Source organism: Engystomops pustulosus, chromosome 5, assembly GCF_040894005.1.
Source record: "Engystomops pustulosus chromosome 5, aEngPut4.maternal, whole genome shotgun sequence".
Taxonomy (NCBI): Eukaryota; Metazoa; Chordata; class Amphibia; order Anura; family Leptodactylidae; genus Engystomops; species Engystomops pustulosus.
Window position 1 is genome coordinate 11,993,925 of NC_092415.1, and position 21,477 is coordinate 12,015,401.

Consider the following 21,477-nt stretch of genomic DNA (forward strand, 5'->3'; position numbering starts at 1 on the left):
CCACTTAGGTACCTTGAGTGCTGCAGAAATTCTTTTTTGCCTTACCACAATTCTGTCTCTGAGCTCCTTGGGCAGTTCCTTAGACCTCATGATTCTCATGTGCTCGGACATGCACTGTGAGCTGTGAAGTCTTACATAGACATGTGTGCACCTTTCCTAATCAAGTCCAATCAGTTTAATTGAAAATAGCAGGACTCCAATGAAGGAGTAGAACCATCTCAAGGAGTATCGGAAGGAAATGGAGTGAGTTAAATATGAGTCTCTACATTTCAGTTTTTTTTCTGTCAAGATGGTGTCAGAAATTAGCAAAAGAGGAACTTTTTTGATATTACCAATTGGAGTAAAAAATTTAAAGGGGTCTGAATACTTTCCGTTCCAAAAGTATGTTGAAGATACATGTACACTCTGATTTTTGCTCATCTTTAATTAATCTCTTTGTATTTTTTCTTAGTGCCTGCAGCCAGTATGACCAGACTGATAAGATCCAGAACAAACTCTGGTGCCAGCGTCTCCTCTCTGGATGGTAACCGGAGCCGGTCTCACACTAATGAAGGGTCCCGAAGCCGCTCTCACACCGGAGATGGTAACAGAAGCCGAGCTCAGACCGGAGAGGGGAACCGCGGGCGCTCCCACACCGACACCAGGATGGAGGTCAACAACACCAACGCCGACCAAAACAACGTCAAGTCTATGGAAGTCTCCTGCTAAATCCACGATCTCACCGATCGCTGTAAACTTTCCTGCCAATTGTACAGATGAAGCAGCTCTGGAGAGTATTATCATGATAGCCAAAGGGTTAAAGCTGACAAAAAATTCCAAAAAACTTAAATTTTCAAGGACCAAAGATTGTTAAGCGCAACATTTAGTACATAGCTACTCGTAGTCGTGAAACACTCCAAAAACATAGCGGAAGCTTATGGAAACTTCACCCTGTGGTATCCGCACAAGTCAAATCTGTGATGATTGTGCTTACATAACACTGGCATTTTTTTATTTTATTTTTTTTTTATTTTAATAACACTCAATTTAATGGAGTTTGCAGCAATAATGGGCAATTTAACGCAAAAAAATGTAAATAAATAATTGAAAATATTTATGAATGTTTTGTGCTTTTAAATCTATTTTAATAGTTTTAATACTAGAAAATAGTTTTTACTATAAGCCACTTACTCTACAGGTGGGATTTTTCATGTAAATCTTTTTTTTTCAAATATTATCAGAATTTTTAGAGAAATAAATCTACTTATTTTTTTATTTTATTCTTTTTTTTTTCTTGCCCCATTTTATGACCTTTCTTCTTATGCAATGGAAATACAGTTACGGAGAAAATAATCGTAATTAGCGCAATGAAAAACTTTTCTCGGTTTGATACGGTTGCATGGTTTTCTCATTGTGCTGTATGGGTAGAACACAACGTAATCTGTTATTATACAACATTTAATAGAAAAAATACTCTTCTAAAAATTATTTTAAAAAACCTAAAAAAAAAAAATGTTAAAAATGGGTCAAAAATTTTGGATTTAATTTTTTTCCCCCTGTGTATTGACTTTGACTGCTACCAATTATCTGAGTTTTTTAACAAATGTATAGGAAAGATCATTGCACCTAATTTTAAAATACATTAAGAACTAATTCAAAAATATAGAAGTTTAAGAATAAAAAAAAAATAATAATTTTACGAAGGTTAAAAATCATTAAATATGCAACAGAAAATTTCAAGGATGTTAAATATTTTCCCCTTTTTGATGAAACATGAAAAAAAAACAAAAAAAAACCCAATATTTTTCCAGCATTTGTTGATTTTAGCCTTTTCTATGTTACTCATTATCCAGTGTTCTATATATTTTAATTTTCCCATTGTTTGGGGGCAGAAAACTGTGATTTGTGTAGAACTAGTAGAAGGAGCTCATTGTATTACACATATGAATGGGATTATTGTATTTATTGAGGAACAATAAACTTGTAACTTTGCTCTGCAGCGTCTTTGTGCTTTTTTGGGGGGGAATAATTGGAACAAAGCGACTGTACGTGTCGCCTACAAAATATTGATGTGAATAATCCTCTGTTCCTGTAGACAAAGAGTGTGGAAATTTTATTTTTTCATTATAATAATATTCTCTATATATATATATATATATATATATATATATATATATATATATATATATATATATATATATATTAAGAGAGAGAGAAAAATATTTGTATTACACAATAATATAAAATTAATATTATAATATAACTATAAAATAAAGGTTAAAATATACATATTTTAATTTTGTAGTATTTATTGTATTATTATTTACCTATAATATTTCAGCCACTAGGGGGAGCTCCCAGCCTAATGCGTTATACAGCTCCCATGTTATTCCTGTTTTCATCATGGATGAGGACACTCTTTCTTCTGTAGTCATGGTCACTATAGTACAATGTAACAAACAGGCTAATATACATAAATATATTCTATAATGTGATAAGAATGGGGTGGTCTCACTATATACCCCCCAAAAATACATGAGTGCAGAGATCCGCACCGCACCAGATCCACACACCAGGAGTCAAACAAAATAGATACTTTATTATTATTTAAATTAATTAACATAAAGTCATGGACACACAGTTATTACATAGTTGCCAATTTCCAAAAATAATTTCCTGGGATCTTAGGGGTTTTCCAAGCTAAAAATATTGATGTCCTATCGAATATCAAATTGGTGTGGGGGTCTGTGTGGTATTGATTGTGTATATACTGTATATGATGTGTATATACTATATTTATATATGGTATACTGTGTGTATGGTATAAGGTGTGTATATACTGTGTGTATGCTATATGGTGTATATATGGTACATGGGGCCACGTGTATCACTCGTTTTTTCTGTTGTTTTTGCGCCTTTTCATTCAGGCGCACCGATTTTGCGCCATTTTTGTGACTAAACGCCAAACTAGCCGAGCAGCAAAAATAAGCAGCTTTCCCTCATCTATCTTACCAATCCAGATGTTTTGCTGCGCCTAATGATATTCATCACTTGCAACTTTTTCATTTAGGCGCAAAAACGGGCGCAAAAACACTCCAGCCCGAAGGTGGCGTTATCTGAGAAGAAAGCACTGAGCCCCTGTGCAGAACAGCTCATTTCTAGCAGCAGAGCTCAGCCAGACCCTGCAGACACTAGTACAGATCATACAGACATGAGATACTCTGCAGACAGGAGCTGCAGACTTTATTTACACTTCATCACCTTCTATTTACAAAACATTCTGCAAACTCCTGAGCTCAAAGCAAGAGCTCAGAACTTTGCAGAATGTTGCACATACGACATACAAGTGTCCCCCAAGTAATTCTGCACAGTGTCTGAGGGGGATATTGTGCAGAATTACAGGGGTGCAGCAGGAGACCAGCACTGGGGGATCCCCTCCAGGAGAAGCCCCTGCTGAGGAGGTCACTGGGTGCAGGGTGTCACACACCTGGGTGCTGCTGAGGAGGTCACTGGGTGCTGGGTGTCACACACCTGGGTGCTGCTGTGAGTGTTATCTTCATTCTGGGCTGCGGGAGAAGCAGAGAGGAGCTTGTAGCAGGATCACATGTAACTGCCCGAATCTAACATTGCGCCTAAACTGCGCCAAAACTGTGTTAAAGTAAAGTGATTAATAAGAGGCAGAAAATATACTTATCACAGGTGGTTGTAGCTTGTGATAATTCTGGCAAAACAGTGCGCCAGAATCTAGGCGCAACTACTACACTTAGGCGCACAAAAGTGATAAATGTGGCCCATGGTGTGTGTATATACTGTGTGTATGCTATATGGTGTATATATGGTACATGGTGTGTGTATATACTGTGTGTATGCTATATGGTGTATATATGGTACATGGTGTGTGTATATACTGTGTGTATGCTATATGGTGTATATATGGTACATGATGTGTGAATATACTGTGTGTGCGGTATAAGGTGTGTATACTGTATATAAGGTGTATGGGAACCCTCCCTCTGCCATGTCATCACTGCTGGATGCAGCCACTTCTCGCTCCTTTATGGTGCTGTACATGCGCGGTACAGTCTGACCTCTTCATGCGCATTGCACGAGCTTTCAGGGGAGGGTGGGCATGCGCTAGATTTGGCAAAGACCTCGGTTGGGGTTTGGATTACACACATAAAGAAGGGTCAAAGTGTTGGTCTTAAAGGTAAAGTCCACGGCTTCCATGTATATCAGACAGATGGTGGAAGTGAGATGCAACCAACACGCTGGGGGCCCCTTCTCTCATGGAGCCCCCTCATTGCTGGACTCTATGGTCTGTGCACCCTTTGGGTCCTCCACACTTAGTGTTTGTCTCCAATGAGTCTTCTCTTCTAGAAATTATTAAAAAATTTCCTTTTTGGAATTATTTTTGGGTTGTGGGGCCCCATTATCACCGTCAGCCTGGAAATTATGAATTGGCAACCACGATGTTGGTACTTACTCTGGGAAACCTGGCCCAGCTGTGCAATATATTGGCTTAAAGGGGATGACGGAAGGCGGGAAGGAGAGGATGAGGCACTTCTCTTATATCCTAATATCTTCATATAGAAGTGCCGCACGTCTACCATCAGAATCCATCCTGATAAACCGGGGACATTACTCATAGATCCAGGCACCGGGACTGTGGTATCTTCTTATATTTATTATCCATACCCATCTAAAATCAACTCTGGAGGGCTCTGGGGTTGTTGCCAAAGCCCCTCATGTTGTAGCTTCATGGGCTGTTACACAGTCTCCCCCTATCTTCGCCTGCTGAAATGTCACACAGCGGGAGTGAGGAAGTGCTTTTGCACAGTGTAACAGCCTGTGAAGCTACAGCAATGAGGGGCTCTGGTAACACCGCCAGAGTTCTTCTGGCTCATTAGCATAATTATAAAAGTTGATTTTAGAAGGAAGGAGGCCATGGATAACACATATAAGAAGATTACCACAGTCCCGGTGCCTGGATCTATGAGTAATGTCCCTGGTTTATCAGGATGGATTGTGATGGTATATGGATAATAATAAGTTATGCAGCAGATTATAAGTGACCTCTGACCCTGAGACACGTTATAGGTGCAGCACCATCGTAGCCTCTATGGCTCCTCCTTATGGATCATCGTCTTTCCTCAGTTTATAATTTCCGTATAATCGTGATAACTTTCCAGATCTGCAAAAATATCATTAGGTCTGCGGCAGTTCAGGTTACAGAAACAGGCGTTGATCCACATGACGTTCCAGGAGACCCCCGTCCCGTCCGGGCAATCAAACTGGACCTGGATGGTCTTGGACTTGTATGGGCTGCAGCACCTGTCGTCCGAGCACACGCCGCAGTACTTGGGTCTGTAGGTTTTCTTACTCACGCAGCCAGAAATAGTGAAATTTTTCGGTTCGGGCTCCCGGTAAACAGACAGACATTTCTTACCAGGCTGAAAAAAAAGAGGAAAAAGATGTTAATGGAAATTTTCTTAAAGTAAAACTGTCACAAGCGTCTTTATGCAATACTGGAGACAGTGTGAGGAGCAGCAGGGCTGTGGAATATTATAGCTCACACTGCTGTGCTCTGTGCTCTCTGCAGCTAGTGTTAGCGATTGTCGCTGGTGAGATGTGTAATCAGACCTTTGTGTATGCTGTTAGCAGCCGCAGGTCTGGGAAATAATAGTGGTGTGTCCTCACACTGCTGTGCTCTGTGCTCTCTATAGACTGTGTTAGCAATTACCCCTAGTGAGATGTGTAATCAGATCTTTTGTGTATGCTGTTAGTAGCAGCAGGACTGTGAAATATGGGTTTATATTCCAGGATTGTGGCTTCCCCAAGTGCACTGGGGGTGTGTCCTCACACTGCTGTGCTCTTAGCTCTCTTCAGACAGTGTTATTTACTGTGCTTGGAGAGCTTTTTAATCATGTCTTGATTGATTCGGATTGTATTCCAAGCTTGTAGCTTAGTTTGTTCAAGTGGATCCTCACACTGCTTTTCTCTGTGCTCTTAACTATTACAGCTGATGATTGTAGCCTAGGACTAAAGTACAGGAAATTAACAATTACCAGAGGTCCGTTTGTAACTAGGGGTCGTATGTAAGTCGAGTGTTCTTAAGTAGGGACCTCCTGTATCTACATGAGACAATCATCTATTCCAGGCTATGTGCCTAGAGATCATCACCCGATTTCTAATAAAGTCATTACACATTTTGCAATTGATATAATAATTTTGGCTTATTTTTGTCCCATGCCCTGACATGTAGGACAGACTGGCACCTCGTACCCGGAAATGCTGAGTGATGTCCACCTCGCAAGGTCTCATGTTACACAGACGACTCTCCTTGAGCAGTTTACACTTGTCGTTATCGTTGGATATCCGGGTCGATATTCCAATCCCACAGGTCTTGGTGCACGGGCTCCAGGGGGTGGTCTGGATGATGCAGTTATTGTGCCAGGAATCACTTTCCCCGGCGTAGACTGAAACACAGAAGCAAAACATCAGCTGAAGTAGATATAACAGAGAAATGAATGACTGCACTAAGCATTTCCACCACTAGATGGCGCTGTGGACTGCACTACACATTCATGACTTCCCCTGCAGAACACAGTTCTGTCACACAGCGCACCATGTGGCCACATGTGGTATTGCACAAAGTATTTCTTTGCATAATAATCCTAATAATAACCCCCCCATTATGATTCTTACCTGGGGAGGCAATATGTCGGGGAGAGGCCTTCCTGAACCTCTTCGAATCGTCACAGATCCATTGTTCACAACATTTTCCTGCCAATTTAACACGTTTGGGGTTTTGACACCAGACCAGCGGGGGGCGAGAGTTCATGCAGAGGGGGACACAGCCAATATCCCCGTTCAGACAAGTGCAGTTAAACTTGCAGTTTGGTTGAAAGCTCTGACCATTGACGTATCGCACCCCATTCAGGAGACAACCGACTCCAGTCATCTCTACAAATACACAGCGAGAGGTCATCACCACCCGAATCATCACCCCCTGACAGGTACTGCATGCAGCATCCATATATGTCACATGGAATAGGATGATATAGAGCAGGAGGGGATGAGCAGATTGTACATAGTGTCCTATCTGCAGGCAGCATGTTATAGAGCAGCAGGAGCTGAGCACATTGTACATAGTGTCCTATCTGCAGGCAGCATGTTATAGAGCAGGAGGAGCTGAGCAGGTTGTACATAGTGTCCTATCTGCAGGCAGCATATTATAGAGCAGGAGGAGCTGAGCAGATTGTAAATAGTGTCCTATCTGCAGGCAGCATGTTATAGAGCTGGAGGAGCTGAACAGATTGTACATAGTGTCCTATCTGCAGGCAGCATGTTATAGAGCAGGAGGAGCTAATCAGATTGTACATAGTGTCCTATCTGAAGGCAGCATGTTATAGAGCAGGAGGAGCTGAGCAGATTGTACATAGTGTCCTATCTGCAGGCAGCATGTTATAGAATAGTAGGAGCTGAGCAGATTGTACAAAGTGTCCTATCTGCAGGCAGCATGTTATAGAGCAGGAGGAGCTGAACAGATTGTACATAGTCTCCTATCTGCAGGCAGGATGTTATAGAGCAGGAGGAGCTGAGCAGATTATACATAGTGTCCTATCTGCAGGCAGCATGTTATAGAGCAGGAGGAGCTGAGCAGATTGCACATAGTGTCCTATCTGCAGGCAGCATGTTATAGAGCAGGAGGAGATGCCCCCTAAAGCTATGTCTCCTTCCGAGAAATGAAGTATAATAACTGTATGAGATACTTACGTCCACAGACACCTACTTCGTACCTAGGCGCGTCCCTGCTGTAGTCACAGTACAGCCCTTTATGTGTGTCACATGTGTCGGCCTCTGTACAGTTCTCCCCCAGTTGCTTCCCACATGTCTTACAGCAGTCGCAGCCGTCTGTGACCAGGCTGACCCCGGGTGGGCACACAGGTGGGTCTGGGGGGCACTCGCACGGCCATTTGCAGTACTGAGTCCTAGTGTACTCCTCGGAGACAGCAAGGACAGGCGGCATTGTGGTGGTGTTTAGTGAAAGGACCTGGAAGTAACGAGAATAAAAGAGAAAATAAGATAAGGCTCAAGGGGCTGACAATCTGGACTCTGCCTATCCTTGTGCCAGCTGTTGGACCCTGCCCACCCTGGTGCCAGCTCTTGGACCCTGCCCATCCTGGTGCCAGCTCTTGGACCCTGCCCATCCTGGTGCCAGCTCTTGGACCCTGCCCATCCTGGTGCCAGCTCTTGGACCCTGCCCATCCTGGTGCCAGCTCTTGGACCCTGCCCATCCTGGTGCCAGCTCTTGGACCCTGCCCATCCTGGTGCCAGCTCTTGGACCCTGCCCATCCTGGTGCCAGCTCTTGGACCCTGCCCATCCTGGTGCCAGCTCTTGGACACTGCCCATCCTGGTGCCAGCTCTTGGACACTGCCCATTCTGGTGCCAGCAGTTGGACCCTGCCCATCTTGGTGCCAGCTCTTGGACACTGCCCATCCTGGTGCCAGCTTGTGCACCCCCTCCCAATCATGTGCCAGCTGTTGGACTCTGACGATTCTGGAATACACCTTCAAGTTGTAACAAACCTTCATCTGTGTTACAATGTATTGTTCTACTGATTATAAACACGAGGGTTCCAGAACATTCATGCGGAAGGATTCTCTACAATTGGAGAGGTCAAGTTTATTAAACCAAGATTTCAGCAAGCAGAGGTCTTGTAAATAGTGACAACTATCAGATCATACAATGTACATAAGACTAGATCATCCCTTTAACTCCGGCGGCTCGTTGGCGTCCAGCTCATATCCAAATGAAGTGTTAACCTCGGTGCTAAGCTGCAAGACAGCCGCATATGTCACCCACCCAATGTTTACATCCCCCCTAAGTGGTCTGGCACAGCTGACTGCCCGCAGGACTGTTCTATCAGTATACTATAGCCCTGCATAACGTCCCTGTCTATAATAATAATCCTGTATATAATGCGCAATCAGTATGTAATTGTCCTGTGTATAATGTACAGTCAGTATATAATAGTCCTGTGTATAATGTGCAGTCAGTATATAATAGTCCTGTGTATAATGTGCAGTCAGTATATAATAGTCCTGTGTATAATGTACAGTCAGTATATAATAGTCCTGTATATAATGTGCAGTCAGTATATAATGGTCCTGTATGTAATGTGCAATCAGTATATAATAGTCCTGTAAATAATGTACAGTCAGTATATAATATTCCTGTATATAATGTACATTCAGTATATAATATCCCTGTATATAATGTAGTCAGTATATAAGAATCCTGTATATAATGTATAGTCAGTATATAATAGTCCTGTATATAATGTATAGTCAGTATATAATATCCCTGTATATAATGTAGTCAGTATATAATAGTCCTGTATATAATGTATAGTCAGTATATAATAGTTATGTATATTATGTGCAGTCAGTATGTAATAGTCCTGTGTATAATGTACAGTCAGTATATAATGGTCCTGTATATAATGTAGTCAGTATATAATTGTCCTGTGTATAAGGTATAGTCAGTATATAATGGTCCTGTATATAATGCACAGTCAGTGTATAATAGTACTGTATGTAATGTGCAATCAGTATATAATAGTCCTGTATATAATGTATAGTCAGTATATAATAGTTCTGTATATTATGTGCAGTCAGTATATAATAGTCCTGTATATAATGTATAGTCAGTATATAATATTCCTGTATATAATGTGCAGTCAGTGTATAATAGTCCTGTATATAACGTGCAGTCAGTATATAATAGTCCTGTATATAATGTAGTCAGTATATAATAGTCCTGTATATAATGTGCAGTCAGTATATAATAGTCCTGTGTATAATGTAGTCAGTATATAATAGTTCTGTATATTATGTGCAGTCAGTATATAATAGTCCTGTGTATAATGTACAGTCAGTATATAATGGTCCTGTATATAATGTGCAGTCAGTATATAATATTGCTGTATATAATGTATAGTCAGTGTATAATAATCCTGTATATAATGCAGTCAGTATATAATATTCCTGTATATAATGTACAATCAGTGACACATTCCTCATCCAGTAAATTCCTTGGATATGATATCACCAGGAATCCCTGCGCTGATGAGCGGCTCCTGACAATAGAGCCGAGGGCTATCCAGCGGTGCAGTGCAGTCCAGGCAGACCCTCCCCGGCCGCCGCTGCCTCATCCACAGCTGCCAAATCTCAGACACACAGAGAACAGAGGCGCAGCCCAAAATATCACAGCCGCCAGGGTCATAAACTTAGAGGGAGAACTACAAGGCTCAGCACTTGTCACATGGAGATGGAGCAGAGCTGGATGTGTGTGCAGCCAAGTGTCACTGAATCATTAATGATTATAGGATAATATATAATGACATGTATAATAACATCATTATAAACAGAATTATGGTAAAATGACACAGGACGACAAACTTATCCCTGCTGCATATATAAACCCTCTGGGGTTTCCAGTAGTTGCAGTCATCCTAATGCACTATGTTACCTGCAGTCCTATGTAAATCTATCAGTCTAGTACATCTAAAACACTTCTATTATTAGACTGAGTTACGTTATGTTCTCCAGTTACATCCAGAGCTGCATCCCAAATTCCAATCATTTCCATTTTTTTCTGAAAGGAATTGGCAAGGAACTATTGATGACCTATTCCCAGGATACCTGACCCTGTACTGGCGCGGAGCTGGAAGGAGAGGGTTACATGTCCCAAAGCTGTCACTACATCTGCACCTCTTATATGGTGCCCCACAGGAAGCTATCGATGGTCTATGCTGAGGATAGACAATCAATAGTCATTCCTGCCCAAACTTCACTGCTTCATCCCCTGCTGGTTCAGTGTCTGCACAGAGAAATGATTGGCATAGGTGGCATTGGGGATAACAGAACCCCCTCCACCATCATTGTATGTAGCAGAGGGGTCTGTAGTCTGATGCCCCAGGGCACACGGCTGCTGCGACCTTTGAACCCCTAGATCTGTGCTCCTACATACACACGATGCCCTTTACAGAAAATTAGGGAAGCAGTCATCTGGGTTACTACTCCACTGATGGCACCCTCGGACACCTGCCCTTATATAAGCAGGTCCTAGTAGCAATGTCTATTCTAGGAGCCTGTGATGTGGCAGGACGGCAGCAGGAACATCTGGCTCCAGGCTGTGGACATGCAGGTGCTTGGCCGTCACATTGTAGAAAGAAATACATCCTGACACTGATACCAGGGAATCTCTCGCTGGACGTGGTCTACAAAAGTGGGAATACAGAGGTCTTGGAGGTTTCAGCTGGCCAGAATATTACTTGTCTTCTTATCAAATATCCTGACGGATTCTTCCTTCTATGCAACACGGCTGCCGGGTACGGTGCCTTGTTCTCTCCGCAGACATGAGACATCATACATGAGGGTAAAGTGCTGGACTAAGTGGAGAGAAGGACAAGTGCTGGAAAAAGTACAAAGAGACTAAGTAGAGAAGAAGTGGGCTATCTGCTAAAGAAGATCACAAGTCCTGGAGAAGGTCCTATGTTGGACAAGTTGCTGAACTAAGTACTAAGAAGAAAACAAGCCAGAAGACCAAGAAGAGCAAGACTAAGCACAAAGGAAGAGAACAACTGGACTAAGCCCTGAGGAGAAGTACTAGAAGAAAACAAGCAAAACTTGGCACTTAGGAACTTAGGAGAAGAAGAGCGAGAATAAGTACTAAAGAAATTAGGAAAATATGGGCTTGACTAAAGACTAAGGAGAAGAAGAGCTAAACTAAACACTAAGGAACATAAAGGAGGGACAAGCTAGGCTAAGCACAAAAGAGAAGAGTAAAACTTAGCACTAAGCATAAGAAGAGCTAGACTGAAGACTAAGGAGAAGAAGATTAGACTAACTGCTAATTAGGAGAAGGAATATTCTAAGCACTAAGCAGACTAAGGACCAAAGAAATGAAGATATGAAGGGCTCAACTAAAGACTAAAGTAGAAGAAGAGCTAGACTAAAGACTAAGGATAGAAGAGCTAGACTAAAGACTAAGGATAGAAGAAGAGCTAGACTAAAGACTAAGGATAGAAGAGCTAGACTAAAGACTAAGGATAGAAGAAGAGCTAGACTAAAGACTAAGGATAGAAGAGCTAGACTAAAGACTAAGGATAGAAGAGCTAGACTAAAGACTAAGGATAGAAGAGCTAGACTAAAGACTAAGGATAGAAGAGCTAGACTAAAGACTAAAGTAGAAGAAGAGCTAGACTAAAGACTAAGGATAGAAGAGCTAGACTAAAGACTAAGGATAGAAGAGCTAAACTAAAGACTAAGGATAGAAGAGCTAGACTAAAGACTAAGGATAGAAGAGCTAGACTAAAGACTAAGGATAGAAGAGCTAGACTAAAGACCAAGGATAGAAGAGCTAGACTAAAGACTAAAGTAGAAGAAGAGCTAGACTAAAGACTAAGGATAGAAGAGCTAGACTAAAGACTAAGGATAGAAGAGCTAGACTAAAGACTAAGGATAGAAGAGCTAAACTAAAGACTAAGGATAGAAGAGCTAGACTAAAGACTAAGGATAGAAGAGCTAGACTAAGCAGTAAAGAAATAGGAGAAGAAGGGCTCGACTAAAGACAGAGTAGAAGAAGAACTAGACTGAAGACTAAGGAGAAGAAGAGTTAGACTAACTATGAAGTAGGAGAAGGAATAGTCTAAGCACTAAGCAGACTAAGGACCAAAGAAATTAGGAGAAAAAGGGCTCAACTTAAGAGTAAGTAGAAGAAGAGCTAGACTAAAGACTAAGGATAGAAGATCTAGACCAGTGATGGCGAACCTTTTAGCGACCGAGTGCCCAAACTGCAACCCCAAACCCTCAATTATCCCAAGGTGCCAACCAAAAATTAAAGCAGTAACTTATTGTTCCCTGTTCTTCAACAACGTTCAATCATATTGGCCTCCTGAGGACAGCAACACAGTAGAGGAGGGAAAATTTGCATCATTGTAGCTTCTTTCCAGTGTCTCTCTGTACAAAGAGAATCATGGGGCCAGCAGGAGGTCCTCCAAAGATAAATCGGTCCTGTCTACACATTCTCCCTTTTCCTACAGTCCCAAGTAAGAATCACTTTAAAATATCACTGAAAGCAGCATCTTTGCTTCCAAGTTGCTTGAAACTGCAGGAAAATTCTGCAGAGTCCTGTCCCGTGTGCTCGGGCGATGGCCCAAGTGCCCACAGAAATGGCTCTGAGTGCCGCCCCTGGCACCCGTGCCATAGGTTCGCCACCACTGATCTAGACTAAGCACTTAATAAATTAGGAGAAGAATGGCTCAACTTAAGACAGAGTAGAAGAAGAACTAGACTGAAGACTAAGGAGAAGAAGAGCTACACCAAGCACTAAGAAACTTAGGAAGGGACAAGCTAACCCCCAGGAGAAGAAGAGCAAGACTTAGCACTAATGAGAACAGCTGGATTGAGCACAGGGGAAGTGAAGACTAGACTTAGCACTGAGGATTAGAAGAGCTAGACTTATCGCAAAGAAGAAAAAGAACAAGACTCTTGCACATTTCTTCTGTCTTGTTGGACACAGCAGCCGCGCCACAAAACTTCCACGGACACTTCATAAATACATGTACAAGCAGTTTGCACGTTCTTTTCTGTGTAAAGTCAGACAGCAAACTGGTGCAAACGCTTCAATAATGTGGGCAATAAAGCAGAACAAATGCTGGACTTCGGGCGCGTTCACACGTTGCAGTTAAAACTGCATCGCAATCAGCTTTGAGGTGGTTTTAGGTGAAGTTTTGTCAATTTAACAAGTGAAAGACATAGGGGCAGATTTACTTACCCGGTCCGTTCGGGATCCAGCAGCGCGTTCTCTGCGCTGGATTCGGGTCCGGACGGGATTTATTAAGGTAGTTCCTCTGCCGTCCACCAGGTGGCGCTGCTGCGCTGAAAAGCATTGGAACGTGCTGGAGTTCACCGGCTCGGGCTGAGTGAAGGTAAGTGCAAGCTCCGCAACAGATTTTTTGTTTTAAAAGCAGCGGTTTTTCCGAATCTGTCGGGTTTTCGTTCGGCCACGCCCCCCGATTTCCGTCGCGTGCATGCCGGCGCCGATTCGGCACAATCCGATCGTGTGCGGCAAAATCCCGGGGCAATTCAGGGAAAATCGGCGCAAATCGGAAATATTAGGGTAACACGTCGGGAAACCGCGAATCGGGCCCTTAGTAAATGACCCCCATAAACTGAACGAGTGAATTTGATTTTGAGGGGTAACCTGCTCCACAAATGTCATTCACTCTTCAGTTCATGTCTTTCACCTGTTAAATTGACAAAACTCCACCTAAAACCACCTCAAAGCTGATTGCGATGCAGTTTTAACTGCAATGTGGGAACGCACCCTCAAGGGAGGAGATATATTGGGCATTATATTAAGGAGGTAAGGTGCTAGTAAGGACTTAAGTTCTGAAGACCTGGACATGTGCTGAGAGAAGTATTAAATACTATACTAAATACTAAGAATAACCAGAGCTGGAATAAGCACTGCGAGAAGCCGGACATAGTATTAAGAAATACTGGATTAATCACTAAGGACAAGGAGTGGACTACACATGCTAAGGAAGTAAGTTGCAGAAGAAATAATGTAAAATATACTAGGGAGGTCAAGTGCTGGAGCATGAGCCAAAGGAAACTAGTGCTGCCGGACTAAGGAGGACTAGTGCTGCCGGACTAAGGAGGACTAGTGCTGCCGGACTAAGGAGGACTAGTGCTGCCGGACTAAGGAGGACTAGTGCTGCCGGACTAAGGAGGACTAGTGCTGCCGGACTAAGGAGGACTAGTGCTGCCGGACTAAGGAGGACTAGTGCTGCCGGACTAAGGAGGACTAGTGCTGCCGAACTAAGGAGGACTAGTGCTGCCGGACTAAGGAGGACTAGTGCTGCCGGACTAAGGAGGACTAGTGCTGCCGGACTAAGGAGGACTAGTGCTGCCGGACTAAGGAGGACTAGTGCTGCCGAACTAAGGAGGACTAGTGCTGCCGGACTAAGGAGGACTAGTGCTGCCGGACTAAGGAGGACTAGTGCTGCCGAACTAAGGAGGACTAGTGCTGCCGAACTAAGGAGGACTAGTGCTGCCGGACTAAGGAGGACTAGTGCTGCCGGACTAAGGAGGACTAGTGCTGCCGGACTAAGGAGGACTAGTGCTGCCGGACTAAGGAGGACTAGTGCTGCCGAACTAAGGAGGACTAGTGCTGCCGGACTAAGGAGGACTAGTGCTGCCGGACTAAGGAGGACTAGTGCTGCCGAACTAAGGAGGACTAGTGCTGCCGGACTAAGGAGGACTAGTGCTGCCGGACTAAGGAGGACTAGTGCTGCCGGACTAAGGAGGACTAGTGCTGCCGGACTAAGGAGGACTAGTGCTGCCGGACTAAGGAGGACTAGTGCTGCCGGACTAAGGAGGACTAGTGCTGCCGGACTAAGGAGGACTAGTGCTGCCGGACTAAGGAGGACTAGTGCTGCCGGACTAAGGAGGACTAGTGCTGCCGGACTAAGGAGGACTAGTGCTGCCGAACTAAGGAGGACTAGTGCTGCCGGACTAAGGAGGACTAGTGCTGCCGGACTAAGTACAAAGGAGCAGATGTGCTTGAATAAGACTAAGGAGGACACAGGCTGGATCTCCACAGGCTGGATCTCCACAGGCTGGATCTCCACAAGTTGGATCTCCACAGGCTGGATCTCTACTGGCTGGATCTCCACAGCCTGGATCTCCACAGGCTGGATCTCCACATGTTGGATCTCCACAGGCTGGATCTCCACAAGCTGGCCTAGATATAGAGAATGACAAGTGATAGACCAACTGCTGAGAAGGACGAATACTGGGAACAAGTGATAGACATGTCCTGGACTATTACTAAGGAGGAGAAGTAGTGGACTAAGTATTAAGGAGACAAATCCTGGACTAAATACTATAGAGGACAAAGTATTGGACTAAGGTGAAGTTCTGGACTGAGGACCAAGCCTGGTCACCTCCTCATTCCTGTGACTTCAGCTTCTTCATTCCACATTCCTGATGTCTTCTCCACATGTCCACGTGTAATACTAGATCTCTACAGAAGCTTCTCGCCCGTTACCATGGAGGACAAATATTATCTTGAAAAAAAATTCCACTTCATAAAGATTTTTTTTTCTTAATTTCCACAATAGAAATTGATATTTCTGAAAGCTGCGAGATCCCTTAGTATCTGGAAGAGGGGGTCACATAGTCCAGAGAGCGATGTTCACCTACATCATGTGATAACCCGGCCCAGCCCTGGAGACCAGCTCTGTATGACTGGACCGGTGCATGTTACATGATTGTGCCAAAAACAAATCCAACTCTGCTACATCAAAAGTTCTATAAAGATGGGTTTTGTCTATTAGGCTGAAGAGACAAGTGGAAATGCCGCCCCTTTAAATCTAATTCTGGGATGAGATTCTGAAGGCTGCAAGTCCAAGCTGAAATGTGTCATGTATCCAGTAGAGGGCACCCAACCTCTCCCCATCATCTGTCCTACTACAGGACTAATCCAGGGGCAGCAGTCACCAGGGACCAGAGCGATAAATACGGGACTTCAGGCTCAATCACTTTACCTGCACTGATACATTGTAGCAAATTGTCAGGGCAGGAATGTAGATGCTGATGTCTTTACCATATTGATACAACTGTAACAAACCCTCAGCTCTGAGGTTATTGCATCAGGATGGTTTATCTGTTATGAGAAATTGATGTAAACAAATGATTATTGAGGCCAGAAAAGAATCAAGCTGCTATTGTAAGATCCGTGATATTCAGGACCCCCTGATCCCCTCCGGGCAGAGGTGTAACTAGAGAGTAACAGGACCCACAGCAAAGGTTTAGCTGGGACCCCCAAGCAACTCTTCCTTATCCCCCAGTAACATTTAGAGACTTATGAGCAGACTGCAAAGTGCATATGAATAATACATCTGCTTTAACAAGGCAGCTTAGATACAGCACCTTTAAAATGACTATGTAATGGCAGCTTAGATACATCAGCTCATCTCTATGAGAATAGCTATATAACGGCAGCTTACATACAACAACTCAACTCAAGGTAAGGTGGAGGCTTATATAATCTCAGCTTAGATACAGCAGCTCAGCTCTATGTATAGTAGATGCCTATATAATGGCAGCTTAGATACAGCAGCTTCTGCTTCAGTTATATCCAGTGTCATCTTCTCTAAATATAGAAAAAATGGAATATAAGGAGAAAACTTTAACCATTGTAGCTGCATATTTCTCTATAGCCTCAGTTACTTGACAATATACTAAACTTCTTGGACTTCTAATGATCTCCCAAGGGGAAAGGTGCCTTTTAGCTTATGTTATAAATCACAGTGCATGGAGTAAGGTTGAAGAATTTATGATGCTGAAATTGGGAGACATCAAAGTTAATCAAAGCTTATGGGCCTGGTATCAACCAAAACCTCTGTGACCTATATGGCTGCACCGCTGCCCCTATGTCTAGATGTGTTTGGGATGGTTCTAGAAGGCAATTTGGGTTTTTTGGTGGGCGTCAGTTGAGATCCTGAACCCACCTATCAAGTCCATGTGGCTCCTGAGTAACATCATTGCTATATAAATCTTATAGCAGTAGTAGCAGATCCTGACTCGTTCTGTTTAGCGCTCTCTAAGCCCAGAAGGAACGTTCCTGGAAATCCTCAGCTTAATGACAATACATGATGTGACTGCCGTCTGCCAACTACCCGATCCTTAAAGTTATAGGGCGCATGATTGAAATACCAACTTTTACTGCGACTCGTAAGTGAGAGAGGGTGACTCCAGGACAATCTCACCTCCACATCAACATTATTCACCCAATTTATATTATAAACTGCAACATTGTATCCAGAGGATGTCCCATGCCGTGATTTATAAGAGATGCCGATTCCTGGATCAGAGATAAACTAACAGGGTAAGGAATTCCGGAATGTTCAGCACGGACTTTGTTGATAAACAAGGAATCCAATTAAGTGAATCTTTTCCAGATCTAATCAATAGGTGATCGCTGGTAACTAAAGTCAAATTGCACAAAGTAAATTTATTAAAAAATTGCCAAAATGTGTGTTTTTGGTGAATCTGAAACTGTAGGGAATTCATTCAGCAAAAATAACTAAAAAGGAAGAGCAGTCGTCCAGGATCCTGGATACTTGGACAAGGACCTGGCACCATTTGTGGCTGGAGGGATTGGTGGGTGGCTCTACAGAGTTGTATTGCTGAATCCAATACAGACTGGAGACACCATGTAGGGTTCTGACCAGGTCAAAGAACCAGGACTGGGACCAGGTATTGTTGACCATGGATAGGGACCATTGAATGATACACAGTCCACCTTCCATTAAATAATAATAATAATTATTCTTTATATAGCGCACACAGATTACACAGTGCTGCACAGAGCTTTCCAATCAGTCCCTGTCCCCAATGGGGCTCACAATCTAATCAACCTATCAGTATGTTTTTTGGAGTGTGGGAGGAAAGCGAAGGACACTATTAGAGAAGTTTCAGCGGGATGTCCAAATCTGATCTATTTGTTCCCAATCCCTGTACCTGGGGGTCTAGGTCCTGAAATTTGGGACCATGGCCTGGCTCTTGTGGTGCCTGGTCCTGAAACTCTTACCTAGCCAAGAGACCATGGATTTGTCAGGTCTATGGGGAAATTATTGGGACGACTCCAAGTAGCTAATCCTCCAATGTACTTGGTCGATTGAAATTCTGACCTTGCTAAGCACAAAAGTTCTTCACTGGTCCGTGAGGGTCTCAATGTAACTACTCCAAGAAGCCCTTTTACTTCTCCTTGTGAAGTTCCAAGCAATGGCCATGGTTCTGAAATCAAAAAGCTGGCCAGAGACCTTGGCTCTTGGAGGTCTTTGGAGAGTTCAATGGGATGACTCTAAGAAGCCAGCTGCTATCTATTGTGAGCAGGACCAGGTCCCAGCTTCATACCTTTAGGTTCTAGTCCTGGAACAGTGAACCAGGCCCAGCCAAGGACTCCTCTTTTGGGTATAAGAGCTATAAAGGGATCCGGTAGTAGGAGAAAGTATCACCTGCAAGTTTCCAGGAGTAGAGATGAGCAGTATAGGTTCTGGTTCAGCATTGAGGTGTGTTCCTCACAACCCGGACATTAATCTTTAATTTGCCGGACTGGCCTCCGAGCAATATGTCCAGATCGGGAAGAACCCGCTTCTCTAAGGGGGAGAGAACAGACCATACTTATTTGTACAGAATTGAGTTTCCAGTCCATTATTTAGAAATCTGACCCAAAGTATTTTTTCATAATTTTGTAGATATTTGCAAATTCTTTCTGGCACATTTTTTGGCTAATTACTATTGTCAAAATGTTACGGTTTTACACAAAGAAGGATGGAATTTCAAAAGGATTCCGCTGCCTTCCACATGAAGAGAATTGTGCCTGGAGGGTATGTGGGAAGGTCACTGCGTAGAGACCCCCATTTAGCTTATTTTGGTTTCCAGCATCACCCTGACAGTAGAGGCATTTCAGAGACGTCTTTCCACCTGTATGAGCATTATGATGGTCCTCCGAGGGTCAGACACAAGAAGTGATACAGCCCCGGGAGCAGACGTGTAGGATTCCCTGCACTATTCTTTCTTCTTCATGATGTAGATCCTTCCCCCTGATGCTGATCTTAAAGCGAGCAGAGGCGGATCCCCACCGAATTCCTATCACCTCAGGTGTGAGGACATAACATGATGTTAGAGGTTATATACACAAGTAAATATGGCAACGGTATTTACTCAGGTACAGTCAGGTGGGTGGTGCCAGGAAGGACCCCCCATCTTACATTGGAGAGGCTTATGGCACATTATGCTAGAGAATAATGTATTTCTTCTTACTTGTCTTATGTTGACCACCTAGACCCAGGGTTGAGTGTCCCAAAGGCCACCAGGGACCATGTGTTGAGCACTGCCATAGTTTCTCCCCTGCTAGGACAGGGCCAGCACTGGACATACCCAGGCAAGAGCTCAGGGCCCAGAGCTACTGGGGGGGGGGGGTGGACACATAAAGCTGTACATAAGAATTCATGGGGTTGAGGGTCTGTATCTAATGAATCCATAGTAGGAGGGGGGCTGTATATAACATAGCCATGGGGAGGCTGTTTGGGATGATAAACTAGGGAATATTTTAGGGAACAGGAGACTGTTATAGTTTCTGAATTTTCATGCCACCTTGTAAGTTTACTGCAAAGGGGCCCCATGACGCTCCGTCACCCAGGGGCCTACCAAAACCTGGAGCCGACCCTGTTCTAGGGGTTTCGTTATTAGGGGCCCAAAAGCTACTGAGGTTGGAAAGTATCAGCAGTGAAAAATACAAAGATTAAATTGCTATAAATAAAGTCCCAATTTCTAAGAATTTTATTTTTCTAGGTCTGGGGGTCAGATGGGATTTCAGTTCTGAATTCACTTTGGTGGTTGGTCTGGGGGTTTGAATTCATGTAGGGTTCCCTGTTTTAAGGCGTGAATAGAGCCTGGTATAGGATCCTAGTTTATTTTGGGCTGTTTTTATTTTAAGGGGTCTGAATGTATATGGGGGTCTGGTCAATGGTCTGTGTACAGTTCAGATCAAAAGGGCCAAGGAGTTAAAGACAGGAAAGAAAACATAGTCTGGTGATCTCTTCCGGGGCCGCGGTCCTTGTTCCGTCTCCGTCCTGGTCACTGACCACTTTAGCCAATCACTGACCTCAGCAGTCCCATACGTTTCATCTGTGACCGCCAGGGACCTCTCTGCTGTAACGAAGCACCGGATATAGGCGAGTGTCACTTATATGTATGTGTTCTACCTGCCCGAACCAGCGAGGACTTTCCCACTGAGCATGAAAACTCCCTTTAATTGTAGCTGTGGTCTGGGGGTCTGTATTAATTTACCATTCTGGTCTGGGGCCTATTTTCTGGGCTGTGCTTTGTCCATTGTCCTGGTATGCTCTTCTTATATAATAGGTTACACTTTGTTGGCCTTCTTTAAGCCACAATGTGATCTGGAGATGTGCGGAGCTTTCCATGGGCCGGACCTCCCCACATCTTTGTGTTGTGGTGACGGAGCCACATGAAGGGCAGAGATATATTTACTCTGCTCCGGGATAATGTTTTCATTGCAGACGTGATCGTGGATGTGGCAGGTTACAATTTGTTCAGCTGTTCTTTCTGTTGCTCCTCACGGCTCCGGCTGAATATTCCAAAACATTTTTCAAAAGAAAAATATTTCAGCCAAATAATTTCCTAATGTAATCCACAGCAGGGAACGGGGCAGGTCTGGGAGGTAGATGAGGATACTCTACATTCTATGTATGTACGTAAGGAAGGAAGGAAGGTAGATGGGAAGAAAGGAAGGAAGGTTAATGGGAAGGAAGGAAGGTCGATGGGAAGAAAGGTAGATAGGAAGGAAGGAAGGTAAATGGGAAGAAAGAGAGGAAGGAAGGAAGGTAGATGGGA

General features: G+C 43.5%; 2 protein-coding genes across 7 annotated transcripts in view; one reads left to right on the top strand and one right to left on the bottom strand.

The window, feature by feature from the left end:
* NDRG1 (N-myc downstream regulated 1) overlaps positions 1-1,972 on the top strand; it is a 70,306-nt gene extending 68,334 nt beyond the window's left edge. For all 5 annotated transcript variants that reach the window (XM_072151155.1, XM_072151157.1, XM_072151158.1 and 2 more), the window contains one exon: positions 452-1,972. In XM_072151155.1, the coding sequence (XP_072007256.1) occupies positions 452-708 (257 nt within the window). In that variant the 3' untranslated portion in view covers positions 709-1,972. The remainder of the gene's footprint in view (positions 1-451) is intronic.
* Positions 1,973-2,558: 586 nt separating this feature from the next.
* The window catches only part of CCN4 (cellular communication network factor 4), a 43,999-nt gene continuing 25,080 nt past the window's right edge, over positions 2,559-21,477 (bottom strand). The window contains exons 2-5 of one of the 2 annotated variants that reach the window (XM_072151162.1): positions 7,756-8,032; positions 6,685-6,762; positions 6,262-6,455; positions 2,559-5,429 (exon numbers count right to left, since the gene is read on the bottom strand). In XM_072151162.1, coding sequence (XP_072007263.1) covers positions 5,130-5,429; positions 6,262-6,455; positions 6,685-6,762; positions 7,756-8,032 — 849 coding nt within the window. In that variant the 3' untranslated portion in view covers positions 2,559-5,129. Of the gene's footprint in view, positions 5,430-6,261; positions 6,456-6,684; positions 6,943-7,755; positions 8,033-21,477 lie in introns of both variants that reach the window. The other variant, XM_072151161.1, reaches the window with a different exon arrangement.